Source organism: Lampetra fluviatilis, chromosome 61 (genome assembly GCF_964198595.1).
Source record: "Lampetra fluviatilis chromosome 61, kcLamFluv1.1, whole genome shotgun sequence".
In the NCBI taxonomy this organism is placed as follows: domain Eukaryota; kingdom Metazoa; phylum Chordata; class Hyperoartia; order Petromyzontiformes; family Petromyzontidae; genus Lampetra; species Lampetra fluviatilis.
Genome location: NC_136335.1, coordinates 1,805,120 through 1,823,204, shown reverse-complemented (window position 1 = coordinate 1,823,204; position 18,085 = coordinate 1,805,120). Strand labels below are relative to the sequence as shown.

The 18,085-nt window shown below is 51.6% G+C and overlaps 1 protein-coding gene across 1 annotated transcript in view; it reads right to left on the bottom strand.

The window, feature by feature from the left end:
* Positions 1 to 6,683: 6,683 nt before the first annotated feature.
* RALGPS1 (Ral GEF with PH domain and SH3 binding motif 1) overlaps positions 6,684 to 18,085 on the bottom strand; it is an 84,013-nt gene continuing 72,611 nt past the window's right edge. The window contains 3 exon segments of the mRNA XM_078881469.1: positions 6,684 to 8,921; positions 11,104 to 11,195; positions 14,599 to 14,704. Of these exon segments, the coding sequence (XP_078737595.1) occupies positions 8,892 to 8,921; positions 11,104 to 11,195; positions 14,599 to 14,704 (228 nt within the window). The 3' untranslated portion in view covers positions 6,684 to 8,891.

Below are 18,085 nucleotides of genomic sequence, written 5' to 3'. Positions count from 1 at the left end.
CCGAAACGTCGTGAGAATTGTATTTTATTATGTTTTATTTTATTTATTTTATTATTTCCCTTCTACGTGACTTTACCGAGAGAACCAAGAAGATGACCCCCCCCCCCCCTATTATCCGCATCGGAGTCGATGGGGTCCACAGTCGCTCTCGATCACCCACTGCTGTAGCCCCCCCCCCCCCATCACCAGCCACGATCAATCCACTGCTGGATGAAGGCTTCCCACGCAAGCGAAAAAGAAGCTTTGAAGCTCAGCGGATTCCTCCAGCAGCCTGGAGATTCCGGAAGCTGCAAACGCCGCCGTCACCCACGACCCCGCGATGTAAACGATCCACGTCGTCAAACGCCGCGTCCGATTTTTGTTTTCATTAATTTTTTTTTGTCATGCGCGGATCAGCGGAGTAAAATCGTGGCAGACAAACCTACGGATAAATAGGACCCTTGAAATGTTTTTTTTATTTTGCCAGGTAAGGCCAATTAATCGAAACGCGTGGTTATGTTGATTCTAAATGTGGAAGGAGGGGGAAAAAACCGGAGGACCCGGAGAAAAAATCCACACGACCACGCGGAGAGAGAGAGACACGCAAACTCCAAATACGCAACAGGCATCATCAGAGTTGGGTTCGAACCCACAACCTCCTGCACACCAGGCGAGGGAGTTAACATCTCCTAGCCACCGTGATGATGATGATAGTGAGAGACACGCAAACTCCAAATATGCAGCAGCAGGCGTCAGAGTCGGGATGGAACCCACGACCTCCTGCACACCAGGCAAGGGAGTTAACATCTCCTAGCCGCCGTGATGATGATGATGATGAGAGAGAGAGACACGCAAACTCCAAATACGCAACAGGCATCATCAGAGTTGGGTTCGAACCCACAACATCCTGCACACCAGGCGAGGTAGTCAACATCTCCTTGTCAACGCAGCGACCCATATTTGGGCTCCACCCACCCACCAGATCACCGCGGATAAGCGGAGTTCCGAATCTAAAAACCTCACGACCGTAAAACTTGCTTTAGATGTCAGCGTGTGACGAAACCCAACAACAATAACCACAATTTAGATTTAAAGCTTTCGTGACTGCAGGGAATCATCTTCTTGGTTCTTTCGGTAAAGTCACGTAGAAGGGAAGTAATAAAATAATAAAAATAAAACATAATAAAATTATTTTCACAATAATTCTCATTCTTCACCTGAGGACGGCTGCTTGCGTTGTGGCCGAAACGTCGTGAGAATTATTTTATTATGTTTTATTTTTATTATTTTATTACTTCCCTTCTACATGACTTTACCGAAAGAACCAAGAAGATGAATAACCACAATCGCAACTTAAATCTCTCTCCAGCGCCAGGTTTAATAACCGGGGGGGGGAGGGGTTGCCACCCGTCCAGGTTTTACCGGGACAGTCTAGGAATGTGTTCGCCCGAGTTTGGGTTGGTCAACTGCACACAGTTCTAACGAAAGACCCCAGTGTTGACTTGAGATGTACGGAGGTTGTTGGCAAAGGTGGCAACCCCGCGGTTAGCTCTGTCGACAGAAACCCGACCCCCTCTGCTCGCAGATCTCAATGAGATTAATTTCAGTCCGAGTCCACCTAGAGGAGGACCACACCAACTCCACCCCACCCGGGGGAGGGCGATTAAATTTTCGCGATTATATCGAATCCAATAATCGAGTCTATATATTGTTGTTGTTGTATATAACACTGTGGGGGTTTTTATGGGCCTCTAGTGGCTGCAAGTTGGGGGCGAGGTCACGATAACCCGGAGAAATGACGCAGGGGGAAATCGAGCGACTTTTTTCCGTCGATTCACCAAACACGCGATTTGACGCGACGCGCTCGCGAGCTTAAGAACCAACACATTCATCGACGTCTTGACATTCTCATTTCAGGCTGAGCCAACCTAGGAGGAAGGGGGCAGTTCGTACCACCTCAGGCTGGGGCCGACACGAAAGCGGTGGCTCTCATAGCCGTCAACCCATCACGGCTTATTTTTGTCGCAGGGAAATTGAGATTTCAGGTCCATACCGGGCGTACGGCCGTTGCAATACGGGCAAATGTTTTTGTCCATTTGTTTGTGTTTCTCCCTTGCGATGGGGACCTTTGTGGGATGAACGTTGAGATTTACCAGGGCCACGGGGTGACCAATACGGTCTGAATTTGTTCTGTGATAAGGTCGGGCGCTGATGGCGGGTTGACAGGTATGGGCTGTAAACGGGTCCTCCTGCACTCATACCTCGCCCGCTACAGAGTAAGCCTTCAATCAGTTTGCCGAAAAATACAAACACCGAGGTTTCGAAGAGATTTTGTGAAGCCGCGGGCCAAAAGCGCAGCCCTGCAACGGCCTTCTCACGCCACCGCTGATGGAAGGGCTTCCCCCTCCACCAGAGGGTTGAATCGCTCCACGAGTTAGACGCCATCTCTACTGAGGGTTCTAGATTTGAAGCTTTCGTGACTGCAAGGATTCATATTCTTAGGTTTTTTCGGTAAAGTCACGTAGGTAAAAAAATTAAAATTAATAAAAGTAAATAATAATAAAATAAAAATCACGACGTTTCGGAGGCAACACAAGCTTCCGTGTTGCCTGCGAAACGTCGTGATTTTATTTTATTTTTATACATTTTTATTGTAATCTTTTTACCTACGTGACTTTACCGAAAAAAACCTAAGAATATCTACAGAGGGTGCTTTTTTGTTTTCTTTTTCGGCCTACTCTTCCACGGCGGCACAGACGCATCGGAAGAGCGGCGTGGCCGAGTTGCCCGCTCCTCGCCGCCCCTGCCGCTGATCTGACTTTGAGCCGCGGTCTGGCCAAGGCGAGCCCCGATCGTGTTGCTTGGGTGTCGGGGGCACGGGGGGCCTTCAGGGAGACAAACTTGGGTGGATGAGGAAAGCTACCTTTAGATCCCACGAGGAATCGGTTGTAACGTGCTCGCTCGCTCTCTCTCTCAAGGCTGTGGACACACAACCTCCTCAACTCCAGACGTCTCGTCACGAGCTCCCCGTTTGTACGTCGACATCATCACGGCTGGGAGTGGAGGGAGGTCGTCAAAGACTGGCAGATTTACCCTGACGCTTTTTATTTTTTATTTGGAGGATTTCCACGGAAAAATAATGGATCCGGCCAAGGCGAGCCCCGATTGTGTTGCTTTGGTGCCGGGGTTTCAGGCAGACACATTTGGGGCGACGAGGAAAGCGACCTTTAGATCCCACGAGGAATCGGCTGTGACACGCTCGCTCGCTCTCTCTCTCAAGAATGTGGACACAAGCTTCTCTCTCCGACGTCTCGTCACGCATCCCTGAACCCAACGAGCGGTCCGCATGTCAACATTATCACGGCAGAGAATGAAGTTTGGTGGGTGGGTGGGGGTGGTGCCGTCAAAGGCTCGCAGATTTACTCAGAATTTTTTTTTATAATTTAGCAGGATTTATCTTCTTGGTTCTTTCGGTAAAGTCACGTAGAATGGAAACAATAAAATAAAAAAATAAAAAGATTATGTTTTATTATTTTAAAATAAAACATAATATTACGTTTTATTTGTAGAATGGAAACAATAAAATAATAAAAATAAAACATCATATTATGTTTTATTTTTATTATTTTAAAATAAAACATATTACGTTTTACTTTTATTATTTTAGTGTTTCCATTCCACGTGACTTTACCGAAAGAACCAAGAAGTCACGAAAGCTTTACATCGAAATTTAGCAGGATTTCTCCGGCAAATAACGAGTCGGGCCAAGGCACCCTGAATGAGCTGTGTCGAAGATTAGGGTTCTGTAACGAACTTTCTGACCCCGTGTCCCCTACTGGACCGTCTGTGAAATAGCGCTTCATAGCTCATCGGATTTCTCCAGGATAAATAGAGATTCTGATTCTGCATCGGGCAAGGGTTTACTGTCTAGGATGAGACGAGGGTTTTCTGTATGGGAAGATCCGAGGGTTCTGTACCGATGGTGTACGTAAGTGTGGAAGGCAACTATGCCCATGGATTGAATTAGCATGTTGTATTCGCGTGGAAATACGGGGACACATTTACACGTCTTGTTTTATCACCCAATTAGTCCAGCCGGCTTCAAACTGCAAAACTAAATCATCAAATGGTTTCAACTCGAATATATCTCGGCATACATTTACACGCACGCGCGCGCACACGTACACGCGTGCACGCGCACACACGTACACGCGTGCACGCGCACACACACGCGTGCGCGCGCACACACACGCGTGCACGCGCACACACACGTACACGCGCGCACGCGCACACCCACATGCACAGGTGAATGGTGAAACGTATGAACACGGCATACGTACGCTAGTCCACACCAATGCACGTGTGCAATACAGTACACACAGGCGTGTGCGTGCGTGCGTGTCTTTGTGTGTGAGGGCTGATGTAAATGTCTGTGAGCTGACAGAGCAGTGGACGTTCCTGATGAACCTTTGTTCATTACCCTGCACGGTATCATTGCCCTATCATCGCCATCATCAGTCCGGTACCTCTGATTAGGCCGGTTGGCTGCGTACGGTGCAAAAAAAGTTCAACATGCACACATACTGCCCATAGACTCAACACTGCCCATAGACTCAACACTGCCCATAGACTCACCACTGCCCATAGACTCAACACTAATCAGCTGAGTCTCTCTCTGTGAGTCTCTCTCTGTGAGTCTCTGTGAGTCTCTCTGTGAGTCTCTGAGTCTCTCTGTGAGTCTCTGTGAGTCTCTCTGTGTGAGTCTCTGTGAGTCTCTCTCTGTGAGTCTCTGTGAGTCTCTGACTGAGTCTCTGACTCAGTCTCTGACTCAGTCGCTGGTAGCCAGGGCTGTGAGTCTCTCTCTGCGAGTCGTGTGCAGGGCAAGGCGAGCTCAAGCACGTGCCAGAAAAATAACGAGCGTTCATCTACTTCCATCACATTTGATCAAATGTCTCAACAACGGTGGGACTTTGAATGGGAACTCATCCTAAGAACGCGCGGATTCACTGCTCCAAGACAGCCCACAGACGTTTCTGATCACCCTGCACACACGTGACTGTGAGCGTTGTGTGCTTCTGTGTTTGCCCACTTATGTGTACGAGTATGTACGTATTAGTGTTTGTGTGTGCTTGCGTGCTTATGCATTTGTGTATGTCTGTGTACGTGTGTAGATGTGTACGTGTGGTTGTATGTGCTGTGTATTATGTGTGTATACGTGTGCGTACGTGTGTATATGTGTGTATATGTGTACGTGTACGTGTGTTTGTGTGTATGTGCTGTGTATTGTGTGTACGTGTGTGTGTATGTGTGTGTACGTGTGTGTACGTGTGTATGTGTGTACGTGTGTACGTGTGTATGTGTACGTGTTTGTGTGTATGTATGTGCTGTGTATTATGTGTGTACGTGTGTGTGTATGTGTGTGTGTATATGCGTGTACGTGTGTGAGGTGACCCGGGTTCGATTCCCGCTCACGGCCAACACTGGTGACGATCATCTGACCCGGTCCTGGGCCTCCTCTAGGTCGACTCGGCCTCAAATGAGTACCTGGTGCGGTGTGTAAACATCGCCACTGGGGAGACAAAGGCGGTCGGGCGTGGTGCTGGCCACCCACCCCCTCATGTACCGTTCCGGCCTTCGTAGGTGCTCGCTAACAGCACTTGCCCCTACAGCCTGTTAAGGCTATACAGGGGAACTTTGTGTGTGTATTTGTGTGTGTACGTGTGTGTATAGGTCCATGCGTTTTTTTTCCCCCATAGGTTAGGCAGCAAAAAACGTCGCTAGTTTCCCCGTGAGGGAAAGTGGTTTCATCCCAATAAACAAATCGAAGAAATAAATTAAACTTTAACGAACGCTAATTTAGAAGAAAAAAAAATTACAACGCGGAGAACAGAGCGATGAATAAAAGTTAACGCGAAAAACAGAACGGGTTACCAAACGCAAAACGGGCTAAGTCGACGAATTCAACGATAACAACAAACAGGCCTCAAGGTTAACACTGACGGATCAAACAATTTCGAAAACATAAACCCAACATGGGCTAAATAAAGCGGAACGAAAATCGGCAAAAGGTAAAAAAAAGAAACAAGGAAAGTTAAGGGGGTAAGGGGGGGGGGCACGAGTAGCAGCTGCAATCGCCGCTCCCCGACCGGCCGCGAGAGGCACAAAGGGCCTCTCCCGTGAGAACGCCGCTCTGGAGGGCCTCCTCCTCCTCGTCAACTCTTCCACGCTGCGCCAGACGCCTCCCGGAAGACGGTGGCAGGCGGTGTGGAGCGGGAGGGGGGAAACGGGGTCGGTGGGTTGACCGCCACCCACACTTGAACCTCACCGCACGTGCGAGCGAGGGGGCGAGCGGGGGGGCGAGCAAGGGGGCGAGCGACAGGGCGAGCGAGGGGGCGAGCGAGGGGGCGGTCGTGGCGTCAGATGAGAAATGATGATTCTAGATTTGAAGCTTTCGTGACTGCAAGGATTCATACTCTTGGTTTTTTCGGTAAAGTCACGTGGGTAAAAAAAAATGAAATTAAAATTAATAAGAATAAAATAATAAAAAATCACGACGTTTCGGAGGCAACACAAGTCTCCGTCATCAGGTGGGACCGTCACAGCCAGATTTGCTGCATCAAGTGATATAAAGGATGATGGCAGATGGTCAGCAAATCTGGCTGTGACGGTCCCACCTGATGACGGAGACTTGTGTTGCCTCCGAAACGTCGTGATGTTTTATTATTTTATTTTTATTAATTTTAATTTCATTTTTTACCTACGTGACTTTACCGAAAAAACTAACAAAATGATGATAACGTCAACAACAACAATCGACAGGGAAGTGAGGCGCCGCGTCTCCCGAGCCAGCTATCTCGCAAGAAACGCTTCGCAACGGAGAAGAGAGACTCGCTCGCGATGCGACAACGGCACCGTGTTGACACGCCGGGGTGGGCGGGCGGGGGGGTCGACTCGTTTGAGGCCGAATCAATCTAGGGGAGGCCCAGAACCGGCTTAGATGATCGTAAACCGGTGTTGGGCATTGGCCGCAAGCGGGAATTGGAACTCGGGCCTGCCGGGATTCGGAGCGCAGCGCGCTAACCGCTGCACCACCGCTCCCCCACCCCCCCCCCCCCCCCCACTTCACGCTCTTGCGCGCAAGCAATTGCCGAGTTGTTAAGTCGCACGCTCAAACTTTTACTTTAAAATATCGGGTGGTGGTGGTGGTGGGGCGTGGGGTGGTGGGGGGAGGGAAACGTGCAGCATCTCACGATCCGGAGAACACGGTAACAACTTCTTAAGATTTTACGACAATTTGCATGGGAGGTAAAGGCGCGGCCCTGCAATTGCCGGCTCCGACGCTGGCCGAAGGTTCGCTCTGGGAGAGCCCGTCGCGCGTGTGCGTGGCCTACTACTGGACATCTGCGAGAGAGAGAAAAAAAATAAACAAAAAAAATCTTCACAGCTCACAAGATTTCTCCCAGGACAAATAACGCGATTCTGATTCTCTTCCCCCACCTCTTCCGCGCAGTTCCCAGACGATCTCCGAAGAGGTGCGGGTTTACCCCCGCCACGCCACGCCCCGTCGCTCCGCGTGACCCAGCCGATTTGACTCGACAGTGTCCGGAGAGGGATCCGCGAGGCTTTTCCCCGACCTTCCGACGACGGGAGAGACGGAGTGCCGGTCCGTCGCCCGGACCGCCCCCCCACCCCCCCCCCCGACGGCTTCGCACGCAAAACGTCGCCCCGCTGGATTCCGGAAGGACACGGTGGGTCGTCGCCACGCGCCGAGTTGCACGTTTGCAGTTGAAATCTTTTGTCGGTGTTTTTTTTCTAGGTCTCCCCCCCCCCCATTGACCAGGACGTCTCGGGGGCTTGGGTTTCATGCTTCCATGCGTTATCATCCACGTGTTGTCTTCTACGTGTTGTCTTCCACGTGTTAATCATGTTTTCCATGTGTTGTGTACCATGTGTTGTGTACCATGTGTTGCTGTCTTCCATGTGTCGTCTTCCACGTGTCTTCCATGTGTTGTTGACCACGTGTTACCCATGTGTTGTTGACCACGTGTTATCCATGTTGTTGACCACGTGCTATCCATGTGTTGTTGACCACGTGTTACCCATGTGTTGTTGACCACGTGCTATCCATGTGTTGTTGACCACGTGTTACCCATGTGTTGTTGACCACGTGCTACCCATGTGTTGTTGACCACGTGTTATCCATGTGTTGTTGCCCACGTGTTATCCATGTGTTGTTGCCCACGTGTTATCCATGTGTTGTTGACCACGTGTTACCCATGTGTTGTTGACCACGTGCTATCCATGTGTTGTTGACCACGTGCTATCCATGTGTTGTTGACCACGTGTTACCCATGTGTTGTTGACCACGTGCTATCCATGTGTTGTTGCCCACGTGTTATCCATGTGTTGTTGACCACGTGCTATCCATGTGTTGTTGCCCACGTGCTATCCATGTGTTGTTGACCACGTGCTATCCATGTGTTGTTGACCACGTGCTATCCATGTGTTGTTGACCACGTGCTATCCATGTGTTGTTGACCACGTGCTATCCATGTGTTGTTGCCCACGTGTTATCCATGTGTTGTTGCCCACGTGTTATCCATGTGTTGTTGCCCACGTGTTATCCATGTGTTGTTGCCCACGTGTTATCCATGTGTTGTTGCCCACGTGTTATCCATGTGTTGTTGCCCACGTGTTATCCATGTGTTGTTGCCCACGTGTTATCCATGTGTTGTTGACCACGTGCTATCCATGTGTTGTTGCCCACGTGTTATCCATGTGTTGTTGCCCACGTGTTATCCATGTGTTGTTGCCCACGTGTTATCCATGTGTTGTTGACCACGTGCTATCCCCAGGTAAATGGCATTCTCCATCGCGCTGCCGTTCCCCCAACCGGATCTTTGCAGTCGGCTTCACTCAAACGACATGAGGTTTGCCGGCACCTGCAAAGCGTCGGAACGCAGAAAAAAAAACCACTCCGTCACTCAGCCGGGAACCAGCGGTCGGGTGACGCGAGTTGCCTAACCGCCACCCGGCACAGGTGAATGATGAAACGTATGAACACGGCATACGTACGCGAGTCCACACCAATGAACGTGTGCAATACTGTACACACTGCCCATAGACTCAACACTACCCATAGACTCAACACTACCCATAGACTCAACACTACCCATAGACTCAACACTACCCATAGACTCAACACTACCCATAGACTCAACACTACCCATAGACTTAACACTACCCATAGACTCAACACTGTCCATAGACTCAACACTGCCCATAGACTCAACACTGCTCATAGACTCAACACTGCCCAAAGACTCAACACTACCCATAGACTCAACACTGCCCATAGACTCAACACTGCCCACAGACTCAACACTGCCCATAGACTCAACACTGCCCATAGACTCAACACTGCCCATAGACTCAACACTGCTCATAGACTCAACACTGCCCATAGACTCAACACTACCCATAGACTCAACACTGCTCATAGACTCAACACTGCTCATAGACTCAACACTGCCCACAGACTCAACACTACCCATAGACTCAACACTGCTCATAGACTCAACACTGCTCATAGACTCAACACTGCCCACAGACTCAACACTGCCCATAGACTCAACACTGCTCATAGACTCAACACTGCCCATAGACTCAACACTGTCCATAGACTCAACACTGCCCATAGACTCAACACTGCTCATAGACTCAACACTCCCCATAGACTCAACACTGCCCATAGACTCAACACTGCCCATAGACTCAACACTGCCCATAGACTCAACACTGCCCATAGACTCAACACTGCCCATAGACTCAACACTGCCCATAGACTCAACACTGCCCATAGACTCAACACTGCCCACACACTCAACACTTCCCATAGACCCTGCCTCCCCCGAAGGTGGGAACCCCCCCCCCCCACCACGAGCCACGCCCCACCCGCCGCCGCCCGAACAGGCGGCATGCCGAGAGGCCTCGACGATTTTCACGTTCCTCCGATCGGCTGGGTGAACGCAACGAGCGGCGACAATCGGGACAAGGCAAAGATTTGCACGCAGCGGACGCGACGGCCCACGTGGTCTCGCGCATCTCAGAGCACCGCATCTCACCGCATCTCACCGCATCTCACCGCGTCTCACCGCATCTCACCGCGTCTCCAGCCCAGGGGTTACCCCCCCCACCCCCACCACTGCGCAGCTCAATACGAACGCGGCACCGGCCTGCGGTAGGTTTATTCGACTGCGCGTAGAGGAGGGGGGTGGGGGGGGGGCGGGCGACGTTGCCGCGAGGCTTTTCCCAACTCAGTAGGTTGCGGTGCGACCCGTCGCATCTTCGGCAAATCGGTGACCGTGACGCCGGCGCACGCTGCGGCCTTTCTACGCCCGGCGTTTACCGTCAACGCTCCCCCCGCCGCCGGATTAACCAGGACGGCCGCCACTGCAGCAGCGCGGTGGACTGGGCGGTGAACAGAGCAGTGGACTGAGTGGTGGACCGAGCGGTGGACTGGGCGGTGGACCGGGCGGTGAAATGAGCGGTGGAGCGGGCGGTGAAATGAGTGGTGGACCGGGCGGTGAAACGAGTGGTGGACCGGGCGGTGAAATGAGTGGTGGACCGGGCGGTGAAATGAGTGGTGGACCGGGCGGTGAAATGAGCGGTGGACCGGGCGGTGAAATGAGTGGTGGACCGGGCGGTGAAATGAGCGGTGGACCGGGCGGTGAAATGAGCGGTGGACCGAGCGGTGAAATGAGTGGTGGACCGGGCGGTGAAATGAGCGGTGGACCGAGCGGTGAAACGAGCGGTGGACCGAGCGGTGAAATGAGTGGTGGACCGAGCGGTGAAATGAGCGGTGGACCGGGCGGTGAAATGAGTGGTGGACCGGGCGGTGAAACGAGCGGTGGACTGGGCGGTGAAACGAGCGGTGGACCGGGCGGTGAAACGAGCGGTGGACCGGGCGGTGAAACGAGCGGTGGACCGGGCGGTGAAACGAGCGGTGGACCGGGCGGTGAAACGAGCGGTGGACCGGGCGGTGAAACGAGCGGTGTACCGAGCGGTGAAATGAGCGGTGGACTGCGCGGTGGACCGGGTGTTGCACCGGGTGCTGGAGTTCACCTGTGGACGGTTGCTCTTGCAGGAGCTGTCCAGGTGCCTGTGCCAGAGGTGAGCGTTGAGCCTCGTCCCCGCCTGGAACTTGTACGAGTTGCCTGCAGGGGATGACAGCGACGACGATGACGACGACGATGACGACGACGATGACGACAACGATGACGACGACGATGACGACGACGACGCCACAGGGGCAAGAGACAGAGCGGTGAGGGGGGGCATGGGGAGGGGGCCATGGGGGGCACGGCGGTGAGGTGGAGGGGGGCACGGTGGCACCTCTAACTAGAGGGAATGAGAGAGCACCTCTCCCCGGGGCAAGCCGGCCTTCTCTCCCACGCTGGCCAGCACACCTCCCTCTTGAACAACGGGAGGCACTACCCACACGTTTCACCTCGCCGCACGCGGTGACCCTGTCCATCGACTTCACCGCGATGCACACCCATGGGGGCGTGGGTGGGTAGGGGTGAGTGGGTGGAGTGGGTAGGGGTGGGTGGTTAGGTGGAGTTGGTTAGGGGTGAGTGGGTGGATGGGTGGGTGGGTGGATGGGTAGGGGTGAGTGGGTGGAGTGGGTAGGGGTGGGTGGTTAGGTGGAGTTGGTTAGGGGTGAGTGGGTGGATGGGTGAGTGGGTGGATGGGTAGGGGTGGGTAGGAGGAGTGGGTAGGGGTGGGTGGTTAGGTGGAGTTGGTTAGGGGTGAGTGGGTGGATGGGTGGGTGGGTGGGTAGGTGGAGTTGGTTAGGGGTGGGTGGGTGGATGGGTGGGTGGGTGGGTAGGGGTGGGTAGGAGGAGTGGGTAGGGGTGGGTGGTTAGGTGGAGTTGGTTAGGGGTGAGTGGGTGGATGGGTGGGTGGGTGGATGGGTGGGTGGGTAGGGGGAGTTGGTTAGGGGTGGGTGGGTGGATGGGTGAGTGGGTGGAGTGGGTAGGGGTGGGTGGGGTTGGATAGGGATGGGTGGGTGTATGGGTGAGAGGTGAGTAGGTGGATGGGTGGGTGGGTGGATGGGTAGGGGTGGGTGGGGGTGGGTAGGGGTGGATGGGTAAGGGTGGGTGGGGGTGGGTGGGGGTGGGTAGGGGTGGGTGGGTGGGTAGGAATGGGTGGGTAGATGGGTAGGGGTGGGTGGATGGTTAGGGTTGGGTCGGTAGGGGTGGGTGGTTGATTATGGTGAATGGGTGGATGGGTGGGTGGGTAGGGGTGGATGGGTAGGGGTGGGTGGGTAGGAGTGGGTAGGAGGAGTCGGTAGGGGTGGGTGGGTAGGTGGAGTTGGTAAGGGGTGAGTGGGTGGATGGGTAGATGGGTAGGGGTGGGTGGGGTTGGGTTGGTGGATGGGTAGGGGTGGGTGGGTAAGGTGGGTGGGTAGATGGGTAGGGGTGGGTGGGGTTGGTTAGGGGTGAGTGTGTGGATGGGTAGGGGTCGATGGGTAGGGGTTAGGGTGGATGGGTAGGTGTGGGTGGGTAGGGGTTAGGGTGAGTGGGTAGGTGTGGGTGGGTAGGGGTTAGGGTGAGTGGGTAGGTGTGGGTGGGTAGGGGTTAGGGTGAGTGGGTAGGTGTGGGTGGGTAGGGGTTAGGGTGGATGGGTAGGTGTGGGTGGGTAGGGGTTAGGGTGAGTGGGTAGGTGTGGGTGGGTAGGGGTTAGGGTGAGTGGGTAGGTGTGGGTGGGTAGGGGTTAGGGTGGATGGGTAGGTGTGGGTGGGTAGGGGTTAGGGTGAGTGGGTAGGTGTGGGTGGGTAGGGGTTAGGGTGAGTGGGTAGGTGTGGGTGGGTAGGGGTTAGGGTGGATGGGTAGGTGTGGGTGGGTATAGGTGGGTGGGTGGGTAGAGGTGGGTGGGTGGGTAGAGGTGGGTGGGTGGAGTTGGGTAGGAATGGGTGGGTAGATGGTTAGGGTGGGGTCGGTAGGGGTGGGTGGTTGATTATGGTGGATGGGTGGGTGAGTAGGGGTGGGTGGATGGGTGGGTTGGTAGGGGTGGGTGGATGGGTGGGTGGGTAGGGGTGGATGGATGGTAGGTGGGTAGATAGGTTGGATGAAAAGTGGGTGGATGTGTGTGTGGGGGGGGGGGGCGGTGGGGAAGGGTAATCGTGCCCCGTTGCCGGGAGACAAAATCGAACGGCGACCTCCGGATCGCGATTTCCCGGGCGTGCTGACCACCGCAGCGGCCGTGGCGGGCGGCTTGGCTTGCCGTGCATCGTCAAAACCGCCCTCTGCTCTGGCATTCCACGGTTCCTTCTGTGCAGAGTTTTGTCCCACCGTCTACCCAAAGAACACATCCCGACGGCTGCGACGAGGTCGTAGGGTCAAAGCCCCGGGGGCAGATGGGGGGGGGGAGCTGGCTATCTCGAGGGAAAGAGCTCGCAATGGCCGTGCCAAGAACATCGAGAAAGCATCTGGGGTCAGACCACCGCAGGTTAAGTGCCTCTCATCCCACCGAGTTCATCAATGGATGTTACCCTTTAAACTGGTATAAAACTGACACCTTTATACAAGGCATCATGTTTGCAATAACCACAACACAAGTAGTCAAAATGCAAACAAAAAGAAACAACTCTGTTTGCATTTTGACTGCTTGTGTTGTCAGTTTTGTACCAGTTTAAAGGGTAAAAACCTACTACTATATTTGCCACTGGTAAAGGAGATGTCTCATAGTGCAATGGACGTTTGTCAGAGTGAATGAGAACATCACCCGAGGTCCCGGGGGGTCATTCGTGCCCCCGAGTCTTTAAGTGTCTCAACAAAAAATAAAAAAGGAGCTCACATATAATCGCCATGTTGGGATCATTAGGGAACACACCCCCCTAAGGTGGCGGGGCTAGGTTCAAGCCTTGGGACTCGGTGCCACTTTGAAGGCCCGTAACAGCTATTGACAGCGATGCCGATGTTCCACATCCGAGCGTTTTGGTCCTTGTTGGAGACACTCGGCTGGCACACCTGAGAACCAAGGTTCAAACCCTGGGGGCCTGGGCATCTTTGACGGCTCAAAAATTAACCCGTAAAAACAAAGTTTTTCACTATAAATCTTTTATATGCGTGGCATCGGTTTTATTTTATTATTCATTTCTGTTTTTCTTGAGTAAGAGTTTCATTTTTATCACATTGGTATTTTAAATTAAATATAATTTTTTTTTTCCTAAAAAGTGGAAAATTTTGGAAAAAATTTTCACGAAAATAAATTGTCACGCACAACGAGTCTGTGTGCAAAATGTCAGCTCGATTGGATCACGGGAAGTGGGTTACAAAACGACCGAAAGATTTGCACGGTCGTAAGCGCGCAAGCAAGCAAGCAAGTGAACTTAATATAAAGGATTTAAAAATAGCCACGAATCACTGCGAGCCTAGGTTCGACCCCTGTGGATGGGTGCCTTGCTTGCGAGCCAGCGACGCCGAGAACCCGGGTTCGAGTGCCCGTGGTCTGGGCGTCCGTTGTCTTGTGAGCCAGACACACACAGTTCGAGCCCCGGCTCTGGCCGTCCCGGGGGGATGCGATGCGAGCGTTGCTGCGGCCGCTGCCGCTCACCTCGCTCCGAGTCGGTGAGTTGGAAGACGTCAGGGTGCTCGGGAAGGTCGGGCAAAACCGACATCCAGCCCAGCACGGAGACCACCTTGCACGGCACCGACTTAAACTGCACGGGTGGCACAAAGACACCCGATGAGTTAATGAGTTAATGATGTCACCCTGCTGCTGCTGCTGCTCTATTTAAGGCCGGGATCAAGTTCAAGTTCATTTATTTGGTGTAGTCCTGTGAGCCATTCGGCTCTTGAATCGGGTGCAACCGCAACAAACAAAAACATGAACAAGAAAACATCTTAAAGTGAATATGTGACTAAGTGTAAACAGGAAATCCAAGAAAAGACAGCAAAACATTGGAGAAATAGCACCGTACACCAACGCTGTGTGCAAAAATCCCAGTGGGATGCAAGTCAAATAACAACAACAACCACAAGACAACTTAGATTAAGGCCATCAGTCTAACTCCGTACTACAACAAACAAACATGGCCAAACGAATTGCCCGATGATGCTGGATGCAATTACCAGCGAAACGTCGTACTCAAAAATTGTAAATGTTGTGGTTTCACGCTTCAACACACCGGTGGGCTAAAGCAGTGAACTATTTGTCTTTTGTCAACGTGACACTTTTTTACTGATTGGCCGTGTCGGGTGGTGGAGGGTTACGACACATTTATAAATAACGTGATCTAACCCCAAAAACGTCGATTATGGACAAAGATCCCGTCCGACAGCCTCGAACAACAGACTCCGTTGGGAGCAAGCGGCGCCTACGAAGGTACTCGCTGTGACAGGTAACGCGCTAAAGGCTGAGTCGACCTTGGGGGAAGCCCACGTCCCGGTACAAATATTTTGACGCCGGTTGTTGGTCGCGAGCGGGAATCGAACTCGGGTCGCCTGGGTTCGTAGCGCAAGGCGCGACCCGCAACCCTGTCGCTCCCACGTTTATACGAAGACAAAGTTCCCCTGTGTAGCCATAACAGACTGCTGGGGCAAGTGCTGTTAGCGAGTAGCACCTATGAAGGCCGGCACGGCACACGAGGGGGTGGGTGGCCAGCACCACGCCCGGCCGCCTTTGTCTCCCCAGTGGCGATGTTTACACACCGCACCAGGAACTCATTTGTGTTTGAGTCAACCTAGGGGAGGCTCAGGACCGGTTCAGATAATCGCCACTGGTGTTGGGTCTATGGGCAGTGTTGAGTCTATAGGTAGTGTTGAGTCTATGGGTAGTGTTGAGTCTATGGGTAGTGTTGAGTCTGTGGGCAGTGTTGAGTCTGTGGGCAGTGTTGAGTCTATGAGCAGTGTTGAGTCTATGAGCAGTGTTGAGTCTATGGGCAGTGTTGAGTCTATGGGCAGTGTTGAGTCTATGAGCAGTGTTGAGTCTATGGGCAGTGTTGAGTCTATGGGCAGTGTTGAGTCTATGGGCAGTGTTAGTCTATGGGCAGTGTTTAGTCTATGGGCAGTGGTGAATCTATGGGCAGTGTTAGTCTATGGGCAGTGTTGAGCCTATGGGCGGTGTTGAGTCTATGGGCAGTGTTGAGTCTGTGGGCAGTGTTGAGTCTGTGGGCAGTGTTGAGTCTATGGGCAGTGTTGAGTCTATGGGCAGTGGTGAATCGATGGGCAGTGTTAGTCTATGGGCAGTGTTGAGCCTATGGGCGGTGTTGAGTCTATGGGCAGTGTTGAGTCTGTGGGCAGTGTTGAGTCTATGGGCAGTGTTGAGTCTATGGGCAGTGTTGAGTCTATGGGCAGTGTTGAGTCTATGAGCAGTGTTGAGTCTATGGGCAGTGTTGAGTCTATGAGCAGTTACACTATGAGATCTCTTTTACCAGTGGCAAAATATAATGGTAGGTTTTTACCCTTTTAACTGGTACAAAACTGACACCTTTATTCAAGGCATCATGTTTGCAATGACCACAACACAAGTAGTCAATAAAGCAAACAAAAAGAAGCAACTCTGATAAGGATAATAATATGCACTGTCCTTGAAGTTGATTGGCCCACACCCGAGACGGCTTTCTTTAGAGCCTAGTCCCCATTGGTGTAGGGCCAGATGACACCAGAAGGCGTACAACTCAAAAACAGTGCAATATCAGAGTATTGAGAGTTCGGGCAAAACATTTACACTATGAGATCTCTTTTACCAGTGGCAAAATATAATGGTAGGTTTTTACCCTTTTAACTGGTACAAAACTGACACCTTTATTCAAGGCATCATGTTTGCAATGACCACAACACAAGTAGTCAATAAAGCAAACAAAAAGAAGCAACTCTGATAAGGATAATAATATGCACTGTCCTTGAAGTTGATTGGCCCACACCCGAGACGGCTTTCTTTAGAGCCTAGTCCCCATTGGTGTAGGGCCAGATGACACCAGAAGGCGTACAACTCAAAAACAGTGCAATATCAGAGTATTGAGAGTTCGGGCAAAACATTTACACTATGAGATCTCTTTTACCAGTGGCAAAATATAATGGTAGGTTTTTACCCTTTTAACTGGTACAAAACTGACACCTTTATTCAACGCATCATGTTTGCAATGACCACAACACAAGTAGTCAATAAAGCAAACAAAAAGAAGCAACTCTGATAAGGATAATAATATGCACTGTCCTTGAAGTTGATTGGCCCACACCCGAGACGGCTTTCTTTAGAGCCTAGTCCCCATTGGTGTAGGGCCAGATGACACCAGAAGGCGTACAACTCAAAAACAGTGCAATATCAGAGTATTGAGAGTTCGGGCAAAACATTTACACTATGAGATCTCTTTTACCAGTGGCAAAATATAATGGTAGGTTTTTACCCTTTTAACTGGTACAAAACTGACACCTTTATTCAAGGCATCATGTTTGCAATGACCACAACACAAGTAGTCAATAAAGCAAACAAAAAGAAGCAACTTCAAGGACAGTGCATATTATTATCCTTATCAGAGTTGCTTCTTTTTGTTTGCTTTATTGACTACTTGTGTTGTGGTCATTGCAAACATGATGCCTTGAATAAAGGTGTCAGTTTTGTACCAGTTAAAAGGGTAAAAACCTACCATTATATTTTGCCACTGGTAAAAGAGATCTCATAGTGTAAATGTTTTGCCCGAACTCTCAATACTCTGATATTGCACTGTTTTTGAGTTGTACGCCTTCTGGTGTCATCTGGCCCTACACCAATGGGGACTAGGCTCTAAAGAAAGCCGTCTCGGGTGTGGGCCAATCAACTTCAAGGACAGTGCATATTATTATCCTTATCAGAGTTGCTTCTTTTTGTTTGCTTTATTGACTACTTGTGTTGTGGTCATTGCAAACATGATGCCTTGAATAAAGGTGTCAGTTTTGTACCAGTTAAAAGGGTAAAAACCTACCATTATATTTTGCCACTGGTAAAAGAGATCTCATAGTGTAAATGTTTTGCCCGAACTCTCAATACTCTGATATTGCACTGTTTTTGAGTTGTACGCCTTCTGGTGTCATCTGGCCCTACACCAATGGGGACTAGGCTC